Source organism: Melospiza melodia, chromosome 26 (assembly GCF_035770615.1).
Source record: "Melospiza melodia melodia isolate bMelMel2 chromosome 26, bMelMel2.pri, whole genome shotgun sequence".
In the NCBI taxonomy this organism is placed as follows: Eukaryota; Metazoa; Chordata; class Aves; order Passeriformes; family Passerellidae; genus Melospiza; species Melospiza melodia.
Window position 1 is genome coordinate 5,139,723 of NC_086219.1, and position 26,826 is coordinate 5,166,548.

Genomic DNA, 26,826 nt, shown 5'->3' on the forward strand with positions numbered 1-26,826 from the left:
ACATTCATGCCTTGGGTTTGTAGGGGAGAAAAAGCTCATTACTTGCATTCTTTTCCCACTGAACACAATAAAGTTGGTGTTGTGGTTTTGGTTTTCCAATTTAAGATTTCTCCAATTTTAAGATTTCCCAACCAATGCTGATGAGCGTGGCAGGTTTGGTGCTGGTTAATCACCAATGCAGGTTAATCATTGCTGTGAGGTTGGATTTTGATTCCCAGTTCATCTCTGCTTTCTGTTTAAATAACCTTTAAATATCCAAGCAATAGGAATATATTTCTCTTAAGTATTGTTCTTTTTTGTGATTCTAGCTCAGTATATATGTAACCCCTACAGTTTTGATATCTTAATAATCAAGCAGTAGGTTTATGTGGCTTTTCACTACTAATAAAATTTGAAGCTTTAAATTTTTTGACCAAGATTTTTATATTAGGAAGTTTGTCAAGGGTAGTCACTTTTTATAGGGATAGACTGACATAGCAATTGGAAAATGTTTTTCATCAGAGGGCTTGTTTACATTTTAATATCCCACTCATTTTAATATTCCACTCCTCATGATCAAGTGCTCCAAACAGGTCAGGGTTGGACATGATTCTGACTACAATACAAATACTGTTTAATAAACAGGGAGGAAAATTTAAATTAGATTGTTCTGCATAATCTAATTATGCAGTGAGCCCACATGAGCTGAAATCATACCAAAATTTTAGTGATAAGAATTAGTTTTGCAACTGATTTATGCTCATTTAGAGGGAAAGTATAAGGGTCCTCTGTTTTGTTGCTTTTGCTAACCACTTTGTTTGTTGAATAAAATGTGAAATGAAATGGGTATTAAGCACTGAAATTAGTGCATTAGTTCAAAGTATATAAAAGTCTAGTTATGACTTTGAAGTCTAGATGTGACTTAGGAAGTCTTGTTATTTCTATGGTCTCCCACTTGCAAGCATGGGGCTGTCTTGAAATAGCTTCAGTATATTTTAGTAAGTTTGTTAGCATTGAAAAGACATAATTTTAAAATTTTCCTTGAGTATTGGTACTAGAAGGCTCTGCTGGCCCATAGCAGGCAGTAGAGCTGAATTCTTGGGTGTTTCCTGGGAGATATTACCAGTGCCCCTCCAAACTTTTACCTAAAAACTTCTAAAATGTTCTGAATGCCCTAAAAATGTTCTTTTACACCCTCCTGCCAAGTAGAACACAGTGGTGGAGGTTTTTTTCTAGCTTTTTAACAGAAATGAACTGATGAATATGTTCTTCCCTCAGTGGATATGGAGAACAGCTGAACTTTTACTTTAATATTAAACTTAAAATTATTCTGAACTAGGAGTAATTGCAAGGAAATCTGTGAGTAAACAAAGACTTCAGTTACTGCTCCAACAGCATTGGCTCTCTCTATCTCACATCTGAGAGATGTTTTCCCACCTTCTCCTTTAATCCTTTAATTTTGTAATTATCTTTTTCCCGATAGAAGGAGGAATCCATCCCCTTGATTCTAATCCAGTCAACTGCCCTGATTTCCAGCAGCAGCACTGTGGCTAAAAACCCCTGGCAGCTCTGCCTGGCTGGAATATGAGCCCTCAGGGCCTTTTCTGAATGCCTGGATGCTTTTCTGCAGTGTTTTTGTTTCTGTTCAGTCTCCAGCATGGTGGCTAGAAAACAGCTCTGTAGTGCTTTTAGGAGTGTTATGACATTTAGGGAGATTCTGTCTGAGCACAGATTCCTGAAGTTTGGAGGGACAGGAGCAGTGCCTTCATGGAAGGAAGGTGAATAGAAGGAAAGTACAGAATGTTTTATTTGCTTAATGTTTGTTTTGAATGTACCATGTTAAATGGTGTGTATAGAAAATAGGCTGGGAGAGTATTGTATTTGTGGGTGCCCCAATGAAGGGAGGAATGATGAATCTGACTCCATGTTCTCAGAAAGCTGATTTATTATTTTATAATACTATATTATATTAAAGAATACTATACTATACTAAAGAATACAGAATGGATACTTACAGAAGGCTAAAAAGATAAAAATGAAAACTCCTGACTTTTTCCAGAGTCCCAGCACAGCTTGGCCCTGATTGGCCAAAGAGTGAAAATAACTCACAGCAGAATGCAATGGAACAATCACCTGTGGGTAAACAACCTCCAAACTCATTCCAAAGGAGCAAAACACAGGGGAAACAAATGAGATAAGAATTGTTTTCCTTTTCTCTGAGGCTTCTCAGCTTCCCAGGAGAAAATCCTGGGTGTAGGGATTTTTCAGAAAATGTGAATGCCACAGGAGCAAGGAGTCCCAACATTTACTGCTTTTGCAGAAATGGTCCTGAGTACAGGGAAAAGCAGCTGCTGGGAGAGGCTTATCCCAGTCAGAGGCTGTGAAAAACGCCAATCACTTGTTTTTAAATTTTTTTTTGAAGTTCAACAGTAATAAAATGGTTATTAAAATAGTAAATATGATTAGAGTTGGACAATTAGGATTAGGACAATATGAGACAATAAAAACAAAGAGTTACAGACAGTCCAGGTACCACTTTCTGGGCACAATAAGCCCAAAAAAGGACCCACGTTAACAGAGGATTAACCCTTAAAAGCAACAGCCTGTTGCATATTCATACACCTCATCCATGATGGATAAATTCCATTCAAACACAGGATTCTGTCTGGGCAGTGTCAGCTTCTTCCTCTGAATCCTGACAGCATCTTCAGGGCTGAGTGAGGCAGGAAGAAGTTCGTTTCTTCTGATAAGGGAGCAATAAATTCTCTTTCTCTGAAAGATTTAGGTGTCCTGTGGCTGCTATCTCAGTGCAAGTCCTTTCTTTAAAAAAGTATCCTACACAGCATAGTTCCTATTTTAACATTATGTTATCACCCAAAACTATATTTAAGACACTACTTAAGAAAATAAACACAGCATAACTTTCTAACATAACACATATAATATTCATTTTAATATTTGCAAAAAGCCAATCATAAAATACTTATTTTTCACAGATGCTTATCCTAGTCCACTAAATTACCTGTCACTGCTCATTGTGTTGTAGGTAATTTGTTACAGGAGAGTAATTTATGGTTATTAACAACTACTGCTGTCTATTCTTGTAAATCAAAGTCTTTCTCCTTTCCCTCCCCATCTTTTCCTTCCCTTTGCTTCAACCTAACCATAAATAGATTTGAGACAGTTAATTCTGCTTTGGACAGTCAAGAAAGTCAGAAACAAAAGGAGTAATTGAGTGCACCAGGAAGTGGCAGAAGCGCATTGCTAATTGTCAGATAATAAAAGAAAATGGTCAATTTTGTCAGGAAGTGTTGTCAAGAAAGATAACTTGGAAGTAATTAACTGTCTGACATGCTGGAATGTGTCTGCCAATGGCTCTGTAAGTCATCAGCTCATGAAATGTGACGGCCATTTATCACTTTCATGAGGCTGCTGCCAAGCTTTCCCTTGGGAAACTAGCTGGAGTTTGTGTGGTCTTTGACTACTGTGTTAAGAAAAAATGGTCTTAGGTGCTTCCTATTGTTGGGTGCCAGTCATCTTGAGCTGTGATTGTGGCTAAATCTCATTTTAGTTCAATCTGAAGGCCCAATATCCAGGAGTATTTTACTTAACCTTCACAGGTATCCAGAGTATGTCTGGGAGCTTGATTCTTTACTTGTCTCCAGAGCCAGGAGGCTTCCAGAGGCAGAAGAAATGCAGCACTCATTTGAAAAATTTCCCCTTTTTTTTGTCTGTGTATTACTCCCTTCAATACTTCAGATTTGCTTCTCTTCAGTGATCCCCTACCCTCTTATAAGGGGGAAGTCATGGAGCCATCCCGATAATAAAGTAACAAAACAAATGTGAAATAGAAATTATTTCAGAGAATAGCTGCACATCATGAACTAGAGAATCAGGTTCAAGAGCAGCCTATTTGCTTGTGCTTCATAAAATTCAGCAGGCCTTGCAACACAAGTGCTTCCCTGGTACACACTGAGGATTGGCTGTGATGGCAGCAGTTGCTGGCATGTTCTTGAAAACCAGCAAAAGAAAAGTGCCAGTGCAGAGGCTTTGTAGGAAATATGAAACTGAAATTAGGGTTGCACACTTTATGTAATTTCCTGGTGACATTTGTCAGCTATTTTGATGGTATAGACTGTTCCCTGCATCATTGATTTTTAGAGGAGTTGGTAGTCTGTTTAAGAGAATAGGGAGGGAAAAAGTACTGTAAAACTCTTAAGTACAGCTGCTTGAAAAATCATGCCTTTAAAATTATTGGCAGCTATTCTTCTGTCTATGCTGGCTGTTACATAGAATTGATAATCATATATATCATATCTTTATTTTGTGTAACAACTCTTCAGACTATGTGCAGAGAATGTGTGCACCTATTGTTTTGAAAATATATGGTCATTGTGTGCCTTATTTAGTTTAATTGTTCATGTGGAAGTCTAAACAAGGAGTGTTCCATTGGTAATTCTAAATGATAGACCTTGGTGTTATCAAGTAGAAGTTTCTATCAATCCCTAATATGCCAATTGTGTTAAATCATCTTTCTTTTCCTCCCTTTCCAGCATTAACAATAAACTCCAGCAGCCAGAAGCAGCTGCTGGTGTGCTGGAATATGCCATGAAGCACTTTGGGGAGCTGGTGAGTCCTGCTGGATAATCCACTTCTTCATCTCTTGTGTTTTTATGGTTTCTGGACTTGATTTTTGGTGGGTAGGGGTGTGTTTTCTCAATCAATCACATCGAGGTCCTATCTCTGCTTAAATATTTCATTGTTCATAAAGAAAGGCCTTTATAGGGCCTTTCTTTAGGGTTTTTTTTAGTCCTTTTTCTTAGTTCTTTTCTGTTCTAAAGAAAGGCTGCTTACAGGGATGTTCAGTGGGCACTTTGCAGCAAATGCTGGATACAGGGAGGGCTGCAAAAAGCTGATTTGGAGAAGAATTTTGCAGCTGCTGTTGGTATTAAATGCAACTGTGAGCAACCAGCAACTTGATGACACAAGTCCTTTTATTTAGGATAAGCTGGGAAGGGAGGGAGGGAGTTCTTGTTCTAAGCTTAAAGGATTTGAGAAACTGCATCAACACCCTCAAGATAAGGATTTAATGGAAATTCACCTCTACTCTCTCTCAGAAGTGTTCATAGGTATTATTTAGAATAGCAAGTTAACCAATCCCTCACCAAAATCAAATAAACCATTTTCTATTTGTTGTGTGTCCTTCTCAGAATGATGTACCTTTTACTATTTCTTCTCATTCTATGAGACATTTAATTTGTGTTCAAAGACCAAACCACCTATGCTCTCCTGGTAAAAAAGATAATTCTGCAGTGGTAATTGTTGCAGTGTTTTAGGATAATTAGGAAAGGAAGGCAGCCCTGGAAGCACAGTAGATCAGCCTCTCTTAATAGTAACCACCAGAAAGTGGGAACAAGGTATAAGCACAAAATGGTGGAAACCCTCTGGTGTAGGATTATGTGTGGTTTTGACCTTTCTGGGAGAAGTACAGACTTCAAAACATCTTTGCAGCTTCTTATAATTCCTTGGGTGGATGGAGCAAAGTTCTGCATTACCTAACTCTGACTTCACTCTTCAGCAGCAACAGTCTAGCAGTAAATGTAGTTCAAAGCGCAGAGCTTGCCAGAATTGAAATTAAAAGAAAAGAAATTAAGAGGAGCTGTGAGCTCTACTTTCAGGGACTTAATTGAAATATGACTTAGCTGAGAATTTAAAGGGCTGAGTGGAAGACCTGGCATGCAAATTGTGGTTTATAGTGACCCTGCCCACAGGTCTGGGAAAACAATCTGCTCTGCAGCCTATGTCAAGACATGAGCTGCCAAAGACTGAGCAGAAAAACACTGGCAGAGAAAAGCATGGAAATCTATTAAGGCATTTTATTTCTCCAAAATGAGAAACAAAATCTAGAAAGAAAGACTGAAGAAAAGGGTTTAGCCACTGCTTGGCTAACTTTTAATGGCTTTGCTACAAACCATTGCCTTCCCTTGTGAAGGGTGTGATTGGGCCCCAACTTCAATGCTGTGCCTGCTGTATTAACTAATTGCCTAGCAATAGCCAGATGCAAAGTTTGGCCTTTTTTTCTAGTTGGTCATTCCATTCTGAACACAGGGCTGTTTTTCTTGTTTGAATGCAGGTATGTGCAGCAATGGGAAGTGGAATATGTTATAGATTTACCCTTTTTCCTGTTCCAGTCACTCTACCTCTCCAAAAAGGAAAGCACCAGCTGCTGATCTGGTGTTTCAGTGGCACTGAGTGAGGGTGGTGATGTTAGATTAATCCCTCTGGTAAAACATTTCTGGGCAGGTGGAGCAGTGCCAGGATTCCAATTTTTTCATTAGCTCAAGGCTCTTCTCTGTGTCACAGAAGTCCCTGAGGTTATTCAGAATGATAACAGGGTGAAGTGACCAGCACAGACACAGAATTTCCTAGGAAAAGCTGTGGTAGTTAATACACAATGATCAACATTAATCCTGCTGTTTATTTTTATTTTTTTCCCTTCCCTTAGGAAATCCAAGCTACCTGGTATGAAAAGCTTCATGAATGGGAAGATGCTCTGGTGGCCTATGACAAGAAGATGGACACAAACAAAGATGATCCTGAGCTGATGCTGGGACGGATGCGGTGCTTGGAAGCACTTGGGGAATGGTAAGAGGGGAATGCCTGAAGACCAAGGAAAATGGTGTCTTTGTGTCCTCTGGATGCTGTCTGCAGGTGCAGATTTTTTGCCTGAATTTCTATTTACTCCCACTTACTTTGAGTATTTGTGTGGCTTCTCACTTTGTTCATTGAAGTCAGAATTGGTAATGACATCTCTGAGCCTTTTGAGACTGGCCATCTGGTGAGTTAAGGTCTCTCTGGAAGAGAATCTGCAATCTTACAATCAGGTCAAGCCCATTTATAACAGAGAAAGACATTGTAGATAGAGGAAACTACATATTGTAGATAGAGGAAACATTAAATATTGTAGATAGAGAAAACATTGCATATTGTAGATAGAGGAAACATTAACCGAGTAAAACTTTTCAGAAAGAATCATAAAAGGAGCTGATTGTGACCCTCCTTTTTAAACTCTGATTAAAACATAAACATTCTGTCTTTATTCAGTGTCAGATCTATGCTTTCTAGAAGGATGAGGTTTTCCTTTTTAGTCTTTTTCAGTTTTTTTAAGCCTTGTCTTTGGGGACATTTATTATTTCAAGTTTAGTGTCAGACATCTGTTGTCAACACAGAACTGATTCCAGTCAGTGTTTGTGACAGGGTGAGCTGCTGGTGACTTACAGCTTGCTACTTAACTGGGGGCTTCTGTTTTTTTCTGGCTATTTAATTAAAAGAAGATAATTGGAGAAGGCACCCTGCTCACTGTGGCATGCAGTTGTAGCCAGGGGCAGGTGTGGGTTCATCCAGGTTCCGCCTTTCTACTGAACTCTGCCTATGACAAGCTGTCTCCTGATGGGTCCTGACATGAACCCAGGGGATGGCACCACAGTGAGGAGATTCCTCTTCTCTAAAGTCATTTTACTGCTAGGAACAGAGCTGCTTGAGAAACAAAATTCTGGCAGCATTTTTCTGCTCTTTTTGTATCCAGACAAGGGTGAGATATATAGGGTGTAGCTTTTCTACTAGTAGGGAAAATAGGTCTTCTTACTGGGCTTTCCTCAATCAGGTTTTATACAAGTAGGCTGTTCACACCAGGGATTTGAAGAATTTTTCCCCCCTGCAGGATGTGTATTTGTGTCCTTTCTGAACCTCCTACTTATTCATGCATCAGCAACAAATCTGTGGAACAACAAAAGGACAATTTTATTCAGTTGGAGCTAATATCATAAATATATTGGTAGTCTGTAGTCATGAGAGCAATCAGAGTCTCCAAATTCTCTTGTGGGGCTGGACTCCAACTCTGTGCAGGTGTTTTTACAATTCAGAAATGCTTTTGCAAAGTGCTGTCTGCTGCCCTGCAGGTGACTCTGGAGATGTCATCCTGAGCCTGAGATTCCATGGTTTGGCTGCTGGTACTCTTCAGTAGCATTCAACCTGACTGCCTGTGCTGCTGGAGTCTGCTTCACAGGATAAGGCAGATAATCTGGAATTAGTGTGCAGCATCACTAGTTCTGTACTCTGCTGTGGTGTTTTTAGAGTACACCCAAAACACTCTTAGCCTGATTTAGTTATTCCTGTAGGACCCATAGTGTTTATCAGCATCTATGAGGTCCTGATTTACTGCTGTTGCTAGGTTTGGCTTGGCTTTACATTTGCTTTGGGGTTTTTTTCCCTCCTGGGCCATTAAGCTGTCAGAATTACTGTCTTGCCTGTGGCAGCCCATTGGTTCTGTTTGAATAACTCATCTCCCTTTTGGGAGGGGAGAGGATAACACCAGGGAAAGCAAACTGTGCTCCCTCACAGTTGGCAGCTGTTTCACTGCTACAGAGTATCCAGCCTGAGAAATCCTGGAACTGCAACACCCGGGGTAATTGGTTCTATTAGTGCAGCCTTCACAGTTGATTTGAAAGAAATAATATAAAAAATCCTGCTGCTTCCTCTCCACTGGAGATGAAAGACTCAGATGCCCTCTGAGATCCTGCCATGACAAGTCTTCCTATGAGGTTACAGCCACATTCATTCTTCAGTCTGTCTTCAGACTTGTGTTAATTCAGTATGTTTGCTAGTAGGAGCCATGCCCAAGCTATCCAGATCTATGTTACTTTTACAAAAAATTTAAGCATCCTTTTTTTGGTGGTGGCTTGTTCATTTTCCTGAGAATTTTTTTTCTGTATTTATAAACTGGCATTATCAGTCCAAATTTAAAGCAGGCATTAACAGTCACTGAGGAATAAATGCAAAGTTCTTTTTGGAGGTGTATTTTCAAAACATAGGTGTACCTTGAAATTATTTTCTGATGATAGGATATTTGTCATCAAACTAGCATGACTGAGTTGGCCAGAGGAGCCAAATATAAAGTATAAAAAGAAGAGTGGGGCTGGTTGTTGTCTTATCCATGGGAAATGGTTGTTTAATGAGGCAGAATTCTTGGAAGAGCCTTTTTCCTGATCAGGAATTGTGGATTCTTCTTAGGGGGCAGCTCCACCAGCAATGCTGTGAAAAGTGGACCCAGGTGAATGATGAGACTCAAGCTAAGATGGCCAGGATGGCTGCTGCTGCTGCTTGGGGCTTAGGTAAGGTATCCTCCTGTGCTGGCCTGCAACAGCCCATGAGATGCAAGCACAGATAGATTTAACTTATTTCAGAACTACAGAATACAGGAAACAGCAACATCAAGTAACCACATTATTTACATTGGGAAATGAAGTGTGTGTTGTATTTGTGAGGGTGTTTTTACCCTCGTGGCAGGAAGGAATGATGCATCTGACTCCATGTTCTTAGAAGGCTAATTTATTATTTTAAGATACTATATTTTTATATTATATTAAAGATTTTAAGATACTATATTTATATTTTATTAAAGAATGCTAAACTGTACTAAAGAATACAGAAAGGACACTTACAGAAGGCTAAAAAGGTAATAATGAAAACTTGGGACTCTGTAAAGAGTCCTGACACAGCTTGGCCCCAATTGGCCAGAGAGTGAAAACAACTCACAGCAGAATGCAATGAAACAATCACCTGTGGGTAAACAATCTCCAAACACATTCCACATGTGAGCACAACACAGGAGAAGCAAATGAGATAAGAATTGTTTTCCTTTTCTCTCAGCTTCCCAGGAGAAAACTCCTGGGCAAAGGGATTTTTCAGAAAATATGAATGTGACAAGTGTCATTCCCTATGGAAGTCCTTTGGAAAACTTGGATTTACATCAAGTCTCCCATTGTGGTCTCCAGTAACAGAGAGAGCAGATAATTGATTGCTTAAATTTTCACTTTTGCTTGGCTTTGCACTGAACAGAACTCAGGCTGGAAATAAGATTAAAATACTTTCTCAGATTTGTGGCAAATTCTTATTCAGAACAAGAACATTATCTGCAGAACATTTTAGAGGTTATGTCTGCAGAGTAGACAATCTTAAGTGAATAAATCTATAGTGGTCCAAATGTCCATTTGTGTTGTTAGCAAGATATTTTCTAGAGAGGCTGATGGATCACTTGCTTTCTGCCAGCCTTTGCTGAGAAAAATTCATCTTTTGCTTTGTAGGGCATTCATTCATTCAAATGTTCTGGAAGTGTCAGAATTTGAATTGTTTCATCACAAAGAATGAAAGAGCCTTTGCCACCAGGATAGCAATTTGTCTAGAAGAAAAATGCTTTTTTTCTTGTCTGTAGCTGTGTATGTTTATGTATATAACAGTGTCCCTACCAAAGACAAGCTGCTGGAGAGCTGACTGAAATGCAAAAGTACCACGCAGCACTCAGGCCTTGGCATTGATGTCTGAGCATTTTATCATAGATTTGTTCTGCTCCCACACTGCAGGGAAAGCTGTTGTGTTGCTGAGGATATCTGTGTCTCTGCAGGTCAGTGGGACAGCATGGAAGAATACACCTGCATGATCCCCAGGGACACCCACGATGGTGCTTTCTACAGGGCTGTGCTGGCACTGCATCAGGACCTTTTCTCACTGGCTCAGCAAGTAATTATCCTCTTTATTGGTAGCCCACAATTTGGTTTAAGATGTTCTAGGCTGTAGAGTTTCATGGAAAAACAGCCTGTAATAAAGCAGTTGGCTGTAATTTATGAATTGCCCAATAATGTGTTTTCCATGGATATATTAGACCTGGGTGATAGATATTTCCAGAAACATAGCAGTGAATGTGTTGACAGATAGCAGTGATCCAGTGCTGTAGAACATTAGAATTCCTCTGTCAATTTTTGGCTTCTTTTATTCTGTGCCTCTTTTCTAGACAGGCAGGACACAAGGATTATCTCAGCAGAGGTTCTGTTCTAAAGGCATTGATTGTAAATTTCCAGGAATGCCTGAGACACCTGTAAGATTCCTCATGGATTTTTGTGCACTTCTGTCTCTTACAGCTTTTCCAGTGAAGTGCTCATATATATCATGTGCAATAATCTTAATTTTTCTGGTAGCACTGATAAATCTCAAATCTTAAATTGAGGTACCAAGGCAAGGAATGAGTCTATTAAACAGAGCTTGTAATTTGTATTTGTAATGATTGTATTTGTAATGATTGTATTTGTAATGCTTGTTTGTCACAAATAAGATTTGCAGGGTGACTCTGTAGATGTGAAACGTGTTGTTTACTTTCCAAGGAAGCTCAAGTCCCATTTCTCAAAATTCTGTGCTGGCTTGCCAGCTTAGATAAAGGAGTAATTCAATCTATGCTGTCAAAACCCATAGACAGATTTTTGGATGATGTGCACAGTAAAATTAACCAGGCATTCAAAAAGGTAAAGTTTGTGATTAACCTTTAACATTTTAAACAGGAAAAGCTATAGGTGAGAGATTATATAATGACTAGAACTAGAGCAGGATTTATTTCATGCTTGAAGAGCCTGTCTTAGTTTGAGGATGAGGAATGAAATTTGCTGTCCTGTAAAATTCATAAAATCCTGTTGGGTTATGTAAAACAGTGAAAGCTATTTTCTTGCACTATGTGGTATCAAGAGACATTTCTTTAGGCTCTTTTGCACTAAAATGTGAACCTTTCCTCCACAAATGTTAATGATGATCTCTGCAGTCACAGTAGGATTGGAAATACTGCAAACTTTGATTGTCTAGGAAGACAAACTTCAAACTGTGCAGGTGATGAATGAAGGTCCCTTGACTTCCCTTATCTATGCCCTGGCCACTGTTTTCCTGTCAGATCTTTCTATTTATAGGATCCTTTCCCAGAGAGAGCAAAGTGAGAACAATGCCAGCTTTGTTCATGAGATGGAACAGCAGCTTGAGCAGTTGACTCTAGATAAAACACACTACCTTTACCCCCAAAATCTTCTTCTATTTCAGTGCATTGACAAAGCCAGAGACCTGCTGGATGCTGAGCTGACTGCCATGGCAGGAGAGAGCTACAGTCGAGCCTATGGGGTGAGTGCAGCTCTCAGAACCCAGGACATCCCTCTGGCTGCCCTGGAGGAGTCCAGACCCTGGCAGGGGGCTCAGAGACCTTGGCACAGAGTCAGAAACACCAGTGCCTTCAATTTTAACCCATGGAAACAATTCCCAACTTTGTGTGAGGATTTACAAGCCACAAGAGTTTGAGTAGAATGATAGTTAATTTGTCTCAGGGTGAAAAAGTAGAATTTTGGGGTTTTTAGAATGGGGGTTCAAGAGGCAAGATGGAGGAATCTGGGTGTGTCCTGTCCTTCTTCTTCTTCTTGTCCTCCATCTCCTGCTGTGATAGTGGCACTTTTGGATTGGTTTAGAGTAGAGACAGATTGTCTAACATAGGTGATAGGTATTGGAAAATTATTGTAAATAAAGTACATGTAGTTCTTAGTATAAAAAGCTAACACCACCCCAAGGGCAGTCAGTGTGCCACAAACTGACCTGCCAGACAGATCTCAGCAGGTCAGAGAAAGAATGGAATGGATTAGAGAAAATAAACAACCTTGAAAAGCAGAACTGACAAATCTCAACAACTTCTTCAGCCACAGGGCTGGAAAAAAGAGGCTTTCTAATAATTTCAACCACACAAAACACGAGACTCAGCCTTCATTCCCTTCCTTCATTGCTGTTTCAGACTATCTCTAAAAGTTGCATAAAACTTCAGAGTAGTGCTTGTCTCCAACATTAAGACCTATGTAGGCCCACAAGTTAAATGGCTGTTGTCAGATAAAAAATACAACTGTGCAAGAGCAGCTTGGGGATGAACTAAAAGTGAGTGAAGTGAGGTCCACCCCCTCAAAAGAAATAAGAATTGACATTTAGTTTGAGTTTGAATCAGCAGGTCACCTAGGTACCAGTATATAGCAGTTGGTCCTTTATCTGTTGGGTAGCCAATATACTTCAAATTTTGATGCCAAAATACTGCTCCTTAATGATAGATTTGTTCTGCAGTGATTGGGATGGAATGTGATTTTTTCCCTTCAGGCCATGGTATCCTGCCAGATGCTGTCAGAGCTGGAAGAGGTGATCCAGTACAAACTTGTCCCAGAGCGCCGTGAGATCATCCGCCAGATCTGGTGGGAAAGGCTGCAGGTACATCCCTGGAAAGGTCCAGGATGGGGATGCTGATGGGCTGGCATGAATAGCTTCCTTCTGAGTCAGTGTGGTGGCTCAGCAAATGTCTCTTTCCATCCATACTCACATGGCTGTGTGCTCCATCTCCTTTGTGCTTCTCATTGCCTGGGGTTTCATTTTGGCTTTTGTATTTTCTCAAGTTAATGTTCCTGAGTTCTCAGCTCATATGACACTTTAAAAGGTTGAACTAAACCTTGAAATAGATGTGTACAGAAAAGAGACACTAGTAACATCCCCAAGGCTGCTCAGTATTGGATTATATCTGGAGATACTGGTTTAGATCAAGATAGTTTGAACTTTTTACCTGCCGGCTGGATTTTAAGTGAATTCTCTCCAAATGTTGGAAAACTGGTCAGAGAATTCACATGCTTGTAAAATAAAAGATTGTCCTGTTTTGGACCTCTTACAAGAACATTTCCAGCTGATTGGTAACATTTAGGGACATTGCTTAGTGGTGGAATTGGCAGTGTTAGGTTTATGGTTGGACTTGATAATCATAAAGGTCTTTTCCAACCTAAATGATGCTATGATTAATCTTGACCTTTCAGAACAGGCTTTTAGCAATGTTGATTTTCCAGTATTGAAAGAGAAGTTTGTGCCTTTCTTACATTAAACATCAAAAATCCAAAGTATCTCTGAAAATTTAAATCAGACAAATATTTGACACTTTTTCCTTACAAGAGGCATCCCTACAGTGAAAGTGAATGTCCTCAGATGCAGTAAAATGTTTAATAACAGTAAACTGTTTAAATAAAGGTGGGTGATTCCTGTAGGAGAAGGAGGTAAAAGAAAAAAGGGCATAACTGAGGTGAAATGCTGCCTGAAGGAAGAACTTCTTCCTGGCAGTGCTAGAATCTGCCACCTTATGAAAGGCTGCTGTATATTTTTTAGCTGTTTGGGAAACTGTGGCAAAGCTTTTAGTCTCCCATCTGCATTCCAGTCTGGAAAAGCTCAGGACCATTCCACTGGGGTAGAGAAGCTGAAGTGGCAGGAAGTGTAATGTCTGAATATAGCTTTTTATAGTTCTGAAAGCAGTACAAGCAGTTCTTGAATGTTTTATAGGTGTTTTATAATAGTTTTTAAATGCCTGTTGGAAGAAGTTTATTTGGGTATTAGGAAGCAAGCTTTTCCTAGCTTCCCAATCCTCAACTTGGGAGAAAAGAAAAAGTGAAAGAATAACTTCTTTGGTGCTAAAGTCCTTGCTGTCATTGGAAAATCTTTTGTTTACCTCAAAATCAAGTAGTTTCTGGTTGAATAGAAACTTTGGATAGACTGTTACCCTGTACTTGGCCACTACATCAAGCACCATGGATTTAGTTGTTACATCCCTTCCACAATTCTACGTCTCTGTAATATCCTTGAATGTTTGAAAAACAAACTCACCCTGCTCTGTGTTGTGCCTCTCCCATCAGACAGACAAGAACCAGACAATGCTTGCACAAGCAGCACAGCAATTGGAGCTGCATTTGTGGCAGAAAACCAGTTTAGAGGTGCCAGCCTCCAAAAGGAATGCATGCAAGGCAAAGAAAAAAGGGCAATGACAAAAATATCTTTGCAACCATTTGGTTTTCTACCATCTCCATGTTGAGATTTAAACCAAAAATAGGTGGAGAAGGCACTTTGACTCACTTTGGAGTTGTATGAAGAGTTTTTCTGATTCATGAATGTGTTTCAGCTTTAGGAGCTTTTCTCCTCTTTCCGTTAGAGGAAAAGCATATCATTAGATATGCTTAGCATATCATTTGCATATCATTAGACTGCAGGCACTGAGCTGCCTGCAGATTGGGAGAGTCAGGGACTGAACCTTCCTCACACACTGCAGTGTTAAAGAAATAGACTGTTGTAGATTCATGGTGGGCCCTGTGGCAGGGAGGGATGATGCATCTGACTCATGTTGTCAGAAGGCTGATTTATTACTTTATTATACTATATTATATTAAAGAATGCTATACTATACTAAAGAATACAGAAAGGATACTTACAGAATGCTAAAAAGATAATAATGAAAACTCGTGACTCTTTCCAGAGTCCTGACACAGCTTGGCCTCAATTGGCCAATGAGTCAAAACAATTAATATGAAACCAATGAAACAATCACCTGTTGGTAAACCATCTCCAAACACATCCCCCACATGAGCACAACACAGGAGAAGCAAATGAGATAAGGATTGTTTTTCTTTTTCTCTGAGGCTTCTCAGCTTTCCAGGCGAAAAATCCTGGGCAAAGGAATCATATTCAGAGAATGCGAATGCCACAATAGACAGTTCCTGTGAATTATGGGCACAGAAGTCTCTATCTTGATGGAATTCCCTTCAGATTCTGAATCAAGGTTCTGTGCAGTACACTGGAGACCAAACACTCACAAATTCTCTCTTTTCCTCTCAGGGCTGTCAGCGCATTGTGGAGGACTGGCAGAGGATATTGATGGTCCGATCTCTTGTTGTGAATCCTCATGAGGACATGAGAACTTGGCTCAAGTATGCCAGCTTGTGTGGCAAGAGTGGGAGGCTGGTGAGCATTGTCAGGCTCTGTCCTCTTCTGCAGGTTTTGGGATTATTTGCTATACTGTTCTGCTTCAGCCTTGAGCATTCCTAAATGCTTTCATTGCCCAAGTGGGATGGGCTCTCCTCTGAGGAAGAAATAGTCAGAAATTGTTGAAATGGTAAAATTGTAACCAGCATGAAGTTCATGCTTTTAGCCAAGGTTATTTTAGTGGGACTGATATACCTGAGAGCTCCTGGGCCAATTTTTCATTGCATGCTGTAACTGGAAGTCTTTATGCACTACTGGAGATTATCAATAATCTCTGCTAGAGCAAAGAGTCACATCTACAATGTGCTGTTACTGTTGAACATTACAGTCCTATTTTAACATTCATCACAAAATTTATCACCAAATACTTGAAACAGAGAGAAAATAAATAGTGTAAATACTTTACACTTTCTACTGGCTTCTGAAATGAGAATCTAATGCTCTGATCCAAAGGAAGATATATGGTTTATCATGTGGTATCCTATGAGTCCAGGGAGTCTGCTGTGTCTGTGTTGTATCTGGAGGGTCAGAGGTACTTTTATAGTGTAGGGCAATTCTGAAGCAATATGAGCTGGAAGTAACAGTGACAATTATGTTCCAACCTGCTTTTTGTCTTTGCCACTTCTCTAGGCTTTGGCCCACAAGACCCTTGTCCTGCTCTTGGGAGTGGATCCCTCTCGCCAGCTGGATCACCCCCTGCCCACAGTGCACCCCCAAGTCACCTATGCATACATGAAGCACATGTGGAAGAGTGCACGGAAGGTACAGAGCACCCTGCTTGTTCCCCTGCTCAGCTTTTGTGCAGTGTTAGCTCTTCATGCTCCCAACAGAACAAAGGCAAAGCTGTATGTTTTACTTTTGTTCCCCTAAAACAGAGTAACTAATTCCTTTCCTTATTGTTGTTCAGATCATAAGCTTTTTATTTCCTTTGAAACTCTGTAATGCAGAGAAAACCTGGCCCTAATTTTATTTAATATATGGAAATATTATTTTTACTAAACCAGTACCTGATACCTAAAAGATGCAGCCAGGATTGAAGGTCAATAGCAGCTCTTTTGTCCTGTGTAAGTTTGCTGCTTGAATTTTCATCCACTGTTTTGATTGCTGGGTCTCAACACTGTACCTGTGCTCAGGGTCACAAGCAGAAACAGGGAAGTTAAGGGGGTTTATTACCAGTTTTAGAAGTAGAGGGGAGTTTATTATCAGTTTTGGAAGTAGAGGGGAGTTTATTGCCAGTTTTAGAAGTTTCCTGAACAGTTTGCACTTAGTTGCTGAGCAGAGCTGATTTTTACTAAAGAAAATTTCCAATTTTATAGGAAATTTCTAACTGAAAGACAGCTGAAAAATACCTAGAGTTTGTCATGGGAACACTTTGGCACCAGAGAGCCCAGGGTGAATGTTTTTGACATTGCAACACAGGGAGAATTTACATAATCAAATCCAATAAGCTTCAGACTGGATAAGTTATCTTTTTTTTTAATATACATTAAAACCTCCATTTATCCTCATATTCTGCCACATCTTCTTTATTTTTTCTGCCTTGGCATTGCCAGCACTGGAGCAGAGCCATTGCTGTGGGAGCATTGCCACAACTAACTGTTCTTTATTTGAATTAAAAAGGCAGAAGGAGCTGCTGTTGGCTCTGTAAAACAGTGAAATTGCCTCTTACCCTCTGCAGTAAATGACCCCAGAAGTATGTGGGGTTCCTGCCTGTCTCTGTGAGGGAAACTGTGTTTGTGGTGTTTGACTTGTGGTCAGCAATGGTGGACATGGTGCAGTGGTGGAAAGCAGAGTGAGAGAAGGCACAAAGATTAAGGGGGTAGGATAATGTGTCTAAAATTAACTGATGGGACAATAAGTGGACCCCTTGAAGATGGGGGAAAACTGATAGCAAAATAGATAAATAATACATAGTTACACCTGGTGATGTGTGTAGTTTTATGTAACTCTGTATGTGTTCATTTGATTTGGTATCCTAAGTAATAAGCTGCTGATATAGGCTGGTATGGTGGGAAATTACTTTTTTTTTTTCTACTCAGCAGTTCAGGGTTCCTTTGTTGACCTAAAATGGCAGTTTTCAGTACTTGTCAAATGCAGCAGGAAAAAAGCTGGCATCTAGAAAGAAACCAGCCAAATGGCACTTGCAAAGCTCTACAACAGTCTTCTTAAACAACAGATAAAAATTGATATGTCAACCCTATTACATTTCTTCTAACAAAGACCTTTGCCAGCAGCTGCATTCTAAGCCAAATCCCAGAGAAAAGATGCATACAAACTTAGGAATTTGTTCTGGAAAACTTGCTGCTTTCAGTCTTCAATGCTCCATCTGCCAGTTTATGGCCATCAGTTTTCAATATTAATGGAAACTGAAGACCAGATTGCTGGGTGTATCTAGATATGAGAGTGGCACATAAAAATATTCTGTAGTAATTCTGTTTGGCAAAATATTTTGTCTACTTTTAATGGATGTCTAGCATAACTATTTATAAGACCATTATTTACACCACCCCAAGTCCCTTCTGTCTAGGTTACCAGTTATGGAATCCACCATATTAATGTTATGAGTATGATCTTTTATTTTATTTCACCCTGGCCTGAATGCACCATATTAATGTTATGAGTACAATCCTTTATTTTCTTTTATTTCACCCTGGATAATACCCTTTTTCCTCAGCACTGAGTTGTGCATGCTGATATTTGAACAGGGTAGATGAGGCATTTGAGCTCAAGTGGTTTTTGTCTCTAACATAGCTCATTTCTATAGACACACAGAAGTAAATTAGGTTTCTAACTACATATTCTGCAGTTCTTAACCTGAAATGACCTTGCAGATTGCAGGAGCTTTACTCTTAATTCTTTCCAGTGAAGCATGAATGCATTTTTTTTTAATTTTTTTTTTAATTTTTTATTCTTGGGTTCTCCTACCCCACAATAATTTCCAAGGAATTTTAAAAATGTATTTTCCTTCAGAATTTGGTAGTGAAAGTTGCTTTAGCACTACTGCCCTGTATAATATTCTGTCAAAGGAGTAATACACATTTGAACTTCTTCAATAACTTTAGGAGAAAACCAAACTTTAATTTGTTGAAACAACTCATGGTGTGTACTTCAAGCCCAGACAAAGCTGAAAGGTTAGCAGAGAAGATCAGAAAGCTGCAAGTTTTCCTTCAGGCATTATTTTCTCAAATTGTCATGGGTTTTGTTTTTTTGTTTTGTTTGGTTTTGTTTTTTTTTTTTTTTGACTTGGTTTTTTGGGGGTTTTTTTGTAGATTTGGGTTTGGATTTTTGGGGTTTTTTGTTGTTGTTTTTGGGGGTTTTTTGTCTGCCCATAGCATATTATAGGTAGGCTTCTCTGGATTTGTGATCCTGTCTGTTCAGGATTGTCCTGGTCAGATCCACTCTGTAAGCTATAAACATTTGATGGTTGCAATTGCCAGGCTAAGTTCATGCTCAGCTGAAAATGCATCTCTGTATCTCCCAGGGACATTCTCTGCTGTTGGAGCTTTCTCCCTGTACAGGTGACCTTGTTGTTTTGGCAGAGTGGAGTTCTTGCCCATCATGAGTTATGGTCAGTCATACCTTTGGCTCTCTGTCTGTATGACAGTGAAGGTGTGCTGGCACTGGAAGGATGCAGTTATTTGTTCCTCAGTTTAGCAATTTCAGAGACAATAAGAATCTCTAACCTCTTCATTTATTTAGACATACTTGAAGTGTAAAGTGACTTTAGAGGGATATTAATGGGTGAAAAGCTTTGAAAGAAAACAAAACCATATATTTTTATTTCTGTGAAAATCACTTCTACATTGTCTTTCTCCCTTGAGAAATGATATTTAAGCCTGTGGTGCTGACTGCCTCCATCCTTTGCAGATTGATGCATTCCAGCACATGCAGCACTTTGTGCAGACCATGCAGCAGCAGGCCCAGCACGCCATCGCCACTGAGGACCAGCAGCACAAACAGGAGCTCCATAAACTCATGGCACGGTCAGCATGGGCACCCTTCAGCTCTAACTCAAACTGAACCCTTTCCTGAAGTGCAGGGTCCCTGAGGGTGACACATTTCAGACAAATTCTATGATTAAAAGAACAGGATTTCTCATTTAGCTGCTTTGGTATTATGTGGTGGTGTTCACAGGTGTCCCAGGAAGAGATGAGGATCTGACTCCATGTTTCAGAAGGCTGTTTTATTATTTTATTATATAAATTATATTAAAACTATACTAAAAGAATAGAAGAAAGGATTTCATCAGAAGGCCTGAAAGGAAAGGAAAGAATGGAGTGATAACAAAATCTTGTGGCTGACCAGACAGTCCGGACAGCCAGACTGTGATTGGCCATTAATTAGAAACAACCACATGAGACCAGTCCCAGATGCACCTGTTGCATTCCACAGCAGCAGATAATGTTTACATTTTGTTCCTGAGGCCTTTCAGCTTCTCAGGAGAAAAAATCCTAAGGAAAGGATTTTTCAAAAAATCCTGTGACAGTATTACATTCTTATCTACCATGTAATGTTCAGTAAATGTCACTGGGGCACATCAGCCTAAACAAGATTATATTTGTTGCTGGTGCCTGGTTGTATTTTTCCAGCCCTGGGCTCGTTGGCAGGAGCAGAGCTCTCAGCATGTCTGTTTCTTTGCTTTTCAGGAGATTTGGTAACTGGGAAAGAAACACTCCCCACACAAGCCTGGCATATCTGTATGAAGTGCACAGGCTGTCAAGCACAACAGCAGTGCTTTGGGCAGTAGGTGCCTAGCATGTGATGGTCTCTTACAATACTGTTGCATAAAAACCCTTTTTCCATTTTTCTCTGTGGATCTGTAGATGCCAGATCTGTTTTTTTCAGTTTAAATTAAAAATTGCATAGTGCTTTCTATTGAAGGTTTGCTTTTTTTGAAGGGAGGTGTGCATTCAATTTGCTTTTATGAGGATGGGAACCCTTGGTAAAACCATTCTCTTATTTTTTCAGTGACTATAATGAAAAACAAATTTGTAATGATTTGCATACAGTATTTGTCTTGCACAATGCTTTCTGGAAAACTCAAAATAAAGAAAGGACAGCCATGTCCTAACTGTGGTATTTAAAGCCTGCTGAGGGAGCAAAGTATTAAGTTTTGGGCAAACCTTGACAACCCCACCCTGCTGCAGTAAAAATGTTATTTTTCCTTTCCTCTAGGAGGGAATGACTTAATGGGGTTCTGGCTGGGGGAAGAACAGTTCCTCTGTGTTTGCATTGTTTGTTTGTCAGTGTTCTCCCCAGAAAGCTCATTCATGTGGTGCTCAGTAAGCTCAGCAGCACATGTATGATTTATCAGCACAGACTGATGAAGTCTTTCAATGTTGCTGTTACCTACTTCTTATTATTTTATAACTTATACAGATGAGGAAAAAGTTTGATCCCCACTTTTCCTCTTAAATTAAACCTTCAACTAGTTAGTTTCACACTACAAACAAGATGGAGATATTTTGAATCTTGCATCCAGCCTGCAGGAGAGGCTACCTGACTGAATTCACCACATGGAATGTCCTTTAGACTCCAGACAGCAAGTTAGCCTTTTAATCCAGAGGCTTTGTTTTTATTTTAGCTTTTGAATCAATAATCCCTTTGCTTAACTAGGTGTTTCCTGAAATTGGGTGAGTGGCAGCTGAACCTGCAAGGCATCAATGAGAGCACCATCCCCAAAGTCTTGCAATATTACAGTGCTGCAACGGAGCATGATCGCAACTGGTACAAGGTCAGTACAGAAAATTTCCAGATAAATTTTGTCAAATCCCATAGTGCAGGAAAGGAAGGTGTTCATTGGAAGACCTCCCATAACTGTCTGCCTTGTTACTGCCAGCAGGATTAAAAAAAAAACCAAAACAGAACCAAAAAACAGAGAAAGTGGCCCAAGGTAATGGTGAGATTTAGGCCACAATTCAGTTTCTTATCTTGCTTTTGAGACTCTCTCCTGTTGTCAGTTAGCAATGAAGGAGAAAGAAAATGGAAAAATTTAACTTGTTCTCAGTCAGTATACTTGAAACAAGGAAAGTAGCCCTGTTGTTAATTCTCCAAAGAGCCTTTGATTTCGTGGTTGTGATATCTCAATTAATATTTAGTGCCAGATCTTCTCTGGGGCAGCCATCTCTTGTATTTTTTTCCCATTACACATCCCCGAGGCCTAACATATTAATTTTCATTTTAGCCTTTGAAAAATCAAGCTATATGCAAATATAATTTAATTTTTGGTACAGAGCTCATTTGCTTTACTATTCAACAGGGAGTTCCAGGCCAAGAAGTCAACATGATATTATGTAAGATAATAAGACAGTTCAAATTAAAAAGCATTGTGTTGTCTGCAGGATATTACTTTGCAGACACAGAAAGGTTGGATTATATTTAACAATTAGGAAGTGCCAGTTGCAGAAAGGAGTCTGACTTGTGTTCTGTCCTCTTGGCAGGCCTGGCATGCCTGGGCAGTGATGAACTTTGAGGCAGTGCTTCACTATAAACATCAAAACCAGGCCAGAGATGAGAAGAAGAAACTGCGTCATGCGAGCGGCGCCAGCATCACCAGCGCCAACACGGAGGGCAGCAACAGTGAGAGTGATGCAGAGAGCACTGAGAACAGTCCCATCCCATCCCCAGTGCAGAAAAAAGTCACTGAGGTACCCTCCTTCCTCCCTCTTCTTCTTGAGAGATTGGTATTTACTGCTTAGACACAGGAAAAAAATCATGGGCTAAATTAACACAGATGATTATTAGCTAAATGGGCTGTGATAGGGGATAGAGAGCATTAACAAATTCTGCTGGTTAGGCCCTTCATGGAAAACTCTGAGGAATCTCTTTCATTTACCAGTTATAGTAAGGTAGTTTTTAGGCTGAACAAACTGAAGCATAAAACCACTTAACAGCATTTTCCCTGCCTGCCTGAAAGATCTTTGTGTAGTCAATCAAAACATAAAATTCTAGGAGCAACATGTCCTGTAGGAGAAGAATAGGAGCAGAAGTCAGCTACAATGGGGATTAGGTCTATATTTCCACATATTTCTTCCTCTTTCCCCTTCTTGAGTTTAGGATTCATGTGGGCTGATGTGCTTGCATAGAACTAATGCAGCAATTTCATTCCAAAAGGATTTATCCAAGACCCTCCTGATGTACACAGTCCCTGCTGTCCAGGGTTTCTTCAGATCCATTTCTCTGTCTCGAGGAAACAACCTGCAAGACACTCTAAGGTACATAATAAAGCACATAGTAAATGAAATCCAGCTGATAGGAACACATGGTTTCAGATTAGGTAGAACACATTTCTGCCCTTTTTTGTTATGGTTGAATTAAGTGAATGCTTTGGTCCAGGCTAATTTTTTTGGATGGATTATCCCTGCATTCTGAGGGCTGTGGGAAGAAAAGTTCCTTGTAAATAGGATTTGGGTTGGGGGTTTTTTGTTTGTTTGTTTGGGGGTTTTGTGATGGGGTTTTATTTGTTGGTTAGTTGGTGGGGTTTTTTTGTTTTTGTTTGGTTGTGTGTTTGTTTGTTTGTTCCTAACAAAAGTATTTCTCTTTTTCAGAGTCCTTACTCTGTGGTTTGACTATGGTCATTGGCCTGATGTGAATGAGGCTTTGGTGGAAGGAGTCAAGGCAATCCAAATAGACACCTGGCTGCAGGTAAATAACACAAAGAGAAATCACAGTTCTGGGGTAGTTTGGGCATTTGCTGCATGATATCTACTATGATCCCTTGGTGAACAATCCTCCATAGGTGAGTGCTGAGAGCAGTGTGCAGTGCAGTCTGTGACTGATTTAACAAGCATCTTGAACAGAAAAATGAGAAATGTTTCTGTATTTATATGCAGATTAGTGCATATTAATGTGAAAGAATGAAAATTCTTAAATTAAAGATGACATGCATCCAGTGGTCATCAAGTAGAAAACACCACTGTCCTGCTTTGATGTAGTTCACAGTCTATTTAAGGATTGCATTGTAGAATTTGATTCTTGTAATTAAATTTAAAAATACTTTATTTCCTATTTAAGCATTATACTTAAAGAAGCATCTTTCCTTAGTAGGATCCTGTGACAGTTTTGCACAGAACAGTTGTAATCTCATTGAACTGTTGTACATTTCTGTTGGGAACCTTGTGTTACCCTCTGACCAGCTCAAAAATGAGTGGTGGGCTTCCCTGTCTGCTTTAGACTGTGAGGTCTCTAGGAGGGGGCAGAACAGCTGGGGCACTGAACACATGAGATAACAGGTGTCACCACATTTCTATTCACAGAGAAAAGCAAGGCACAGCTCTTCCCAAGAATGTTTCTGGGTTTCACATTCTCTGAACCTCAGAGAAAGGAAAAACAATTTTTATCATTTGCTGTGCCTGCGTTTGTGCAAAAGTAGAATGCAATATGGGGATTGTTTACCCAAAGTGATGGGGTTTTGTTTCCTTGGCCTGTCAGGGCCAGGTGTGTGTGTGTGTGTGTTGGGACTGTCACAAGATTCTGTGCAGTGTGTGCAGAGTTGGGTGCTTGGCAGATTCAGTTTAGATGTAATGTAATATAGTGATATATATATATATATATATACTTGCTTATTTACTTATTCATTTATATACTTTATTATACTAAATGTTATTATACTAAATGTATAAATTAAGCTTTATTATACTACATTTATTATACTAAATTACTTTATTATAATAAAGTAATTATATATTTATATAATATATAATTACTTTGTTATGCTATATTATTCTATACACCACACAGTATAGGATAATATAGTATAATAAAGTATATAGTGTAATATATAGTATATATACTTATATATATACTTTATTATACTAAATTACTATAATAGAGTATATATATATTTGTATAATATTATTTTATTACACTATATTATTCTATACTATATTACACTATATACTTTATTGACTATGTATAGTCAATATATAGACTATAACACTATATTATTCTGTACACTACACAGTGTAGAATAATAGAGTATAATAAAGTATATAGTGTAATATAATGTAATATATAGTATATATTAATCTATACTTATATATATAGTTTATTATACTAAATTATTATAATAAAGTAATTATATATTTATATAATTATATATTATATATATTATATTTATATGATATATATATTTATATAATTACTTTATTATACTATATTATTCTATATTACACCACATACTTTATTATACTACATTATTCTATACTCTATGCAGTATAGAATAATATAGTATAATAAACTACACAGTATAACCTAGTATAATAGTGTAATATAGTATAGTATACTAAAGTAATGAATTAGCCTTCTGCTATCAGTGGAATCCTCCTCATCATTCTCTCCCCCTCGTTGGGGGCTGCCTGCAGATGCTGTAGACAGGAGTGTTTATTCTCCTCTCCTTGCTGGCAGGTGATCCCCCAGCTGATCGCCAGGATTGACACCCCCCGGCCGCTGGTGGGGCGGCTCATCCACCAGCTGCTGACGGACATCGGGCGCTACCACCCGCAGGTGAGCCGGGGGTCAGAGCAGCAGTTCTCACAGTGCTGCACAGGGGTCACAGCAAGGGGTGGCAGTGAAGATGGGGGCAATTTCTATTGCTGCTGTTGCTGCTGCTTTCACCTCAGCACTTCACATAAAAAGGGAAGGAGGTGAATGAGCCATGCAGCCTGGAAGAACTCTTTGTGTAATGTAATTTAATGTCTGCTGGGCAGTGCAAATCACCTTAAATGTCTGAGAACCTTCCTCACAGGTTTCATCTAAATTTCTTTCCAGTGTGGAATATCACAAAATCCTATGACCTATTTTTGTTCTTCTTCCTGTTTGAAAGAGGCTCTCAATGTCATTCTGCTATTCAGTGAATTAAAGTCTTGACAGCCTGTTGTTGGATCAGAAGAATTTCAGTAGTAAATTCCTATCACTGCTTTTCAGAAGCAAGCTTGCTTCCTCCTGTTGATTCCTAGGGCTAATGTTAATGCTTTGCTAATTATTAATGTAGCTGTTCTTTGGGGTTCTAAAGTATTATTGGTTGCTGTCCCTTGCAGGCTTTGATCTATCCTTTGACTGTGGCTTCTAAATCCACGACCACTGCTCGGCACAATGCTGCAAATAAGATCTTGAAAAACATGTGTGAGCATAGCAACACTCTGGTGCAGCAGGCAATGATGGTGAGTGCTCAGTGTAGCATTGTGTTATGTTGGATGGATGGATGTCAGTTATAGTAACACAAAATGACCATTCATTGTTGATTCTCTTCAAGTGTAATTAATTTGAGGTATTTGCAACTGGTAGAAGTTACAGTATCCATGTAACTTCCAGAGAATGCTTCCATTTTACAATAATTCACACACTAAGTTTTTGTGTTTCCTTATGAATAAATTTAGAGAAGAAATACCTGAAAAATCTTTGTTCCATAAAGAGGTGGTTTTGCTTAATGGGAAGTAGAAACAAAACTTACTGAGCATAGCATAGAAAGAGTAATATAATTAATTTGATAAAGATTTCTATGAATAAATGACAAATAATGCTTCAGGCCAAGCTGCACAAACATGTAGAAAATTTCAAAGGTAATAAATAAGGTGAGAAAAGCGTGGTTGGCTTCTTAAAGAAAAAATGTGCCATCACCGTGGTTGTTCTTGTGGCTCCCTCTGGCTTCCAGGAATAAATACTTCATAACATTAGAGAAGAGTTTTGCAATTTTAAGTCAGGACCCAGTCCCAGGGATTTCTTTAGATGTTTAATCTTTTTTTCTGTCCTAAAACAGGTGAGTGAAGAGCTGATTCGTGTGGCCATCCTGTGGCATGAGATGTGGCATGAAGGGTTGGAGGAAGCATCTCGTCTGTATTTTGGAGAAAGAAATGTAAAGGGAATGTTTGAGGTGCTGGAACCACTCCATGCCATGATGGAGCGAGGGCCTCAGACTTTAAAGGAGACATCCTTCAATCAGGTATCAGCAAATGGCCCAGAGGTGTTCTGCAGGAACAGCTGCCCCAGATGTGTTACGAGAACCTTTGCCATTTAACAGAAAAAGTGAATCTTTTGGGACTCATTATGTTAGTTGCAGATTTCATTATTGATGTTTATCTTCAGATCTGTGTCACTTTTGGTGACTATAAGAGGCCATGGTAGTCTGAATTGCCCTGGAGTCTTGTATTGGCAGGGTGTCTGATAGGGACCATA

General features: G+C 39.3%; 1 protein-coding gene across 4 annotated transcripts in view; it reads left to right on the forward strand.

Annotated features, from left to right (window-relative positions):
- The window catches only part of MTOR (mechanistic target of rapamycin kinase), a 71,580-nt gene that overhangs the window by 36,191 nt on the left and 8,563 nt on the right, over positions 1-26,826 (forward strand). For all 4 annotated transcript variants that reach the window (XM_063177020.1, XM_063177022.1, XM_063177021.1 and 1 more), the window contains 16 exons: positions 4,533-4,608; positions 6,485-6,624; positions 9,049-9,149; positions 10,439-10,554; positions 11,890-11,967; positions 12,973-13,080; positions 15,508-15,633; positions 16,285-16,416; positions 19,522-19,637; positions 21,271-21,388; positions 22,095-22,301; positions 22,768-22,868; positions 23,202-23,298; positions 25,060-25,158; positions 25,692-25,814; positions 26,411-26,593. In XM_063177020.1, coding sequence (XP_063033090.1) covers positions 4,533-4,608; positions 6,485-6,624; positions 9,049-9,149; positions 10,439-10,554; positions 11,890-11,967; positions 12,973-13,080; positions 15,508-15,633; positions 16,285-16,416; positions 19,522-19,637; positions 21,271-21,388; positions 22,095-22,301; positions 22,768-22,868; positions 23,202-23,298; positions 25,060-25,158; positions 25,692-25,814; positions 26,411-26,593 — 1,921 coding nt within the window. The remainder of the gene's footprint in view (positions 1-4,532; positions 4,609-6,484; positions 6,625-9,048; positions 9,150-10,438; positions 10,555-11,889; positions 11,968-12,972; positions 13,081-15,507; positions 15,634-16,284; positions 16,417-19,521; positions 19,638-21,270; positions 21,389-22,094; positions 22,302-22,767; positions 22,869-23,201; positions 23,299-25,059; positions 25,159-25,691; positions 25,815-26,410; positions 26,594-26,826) is intronic.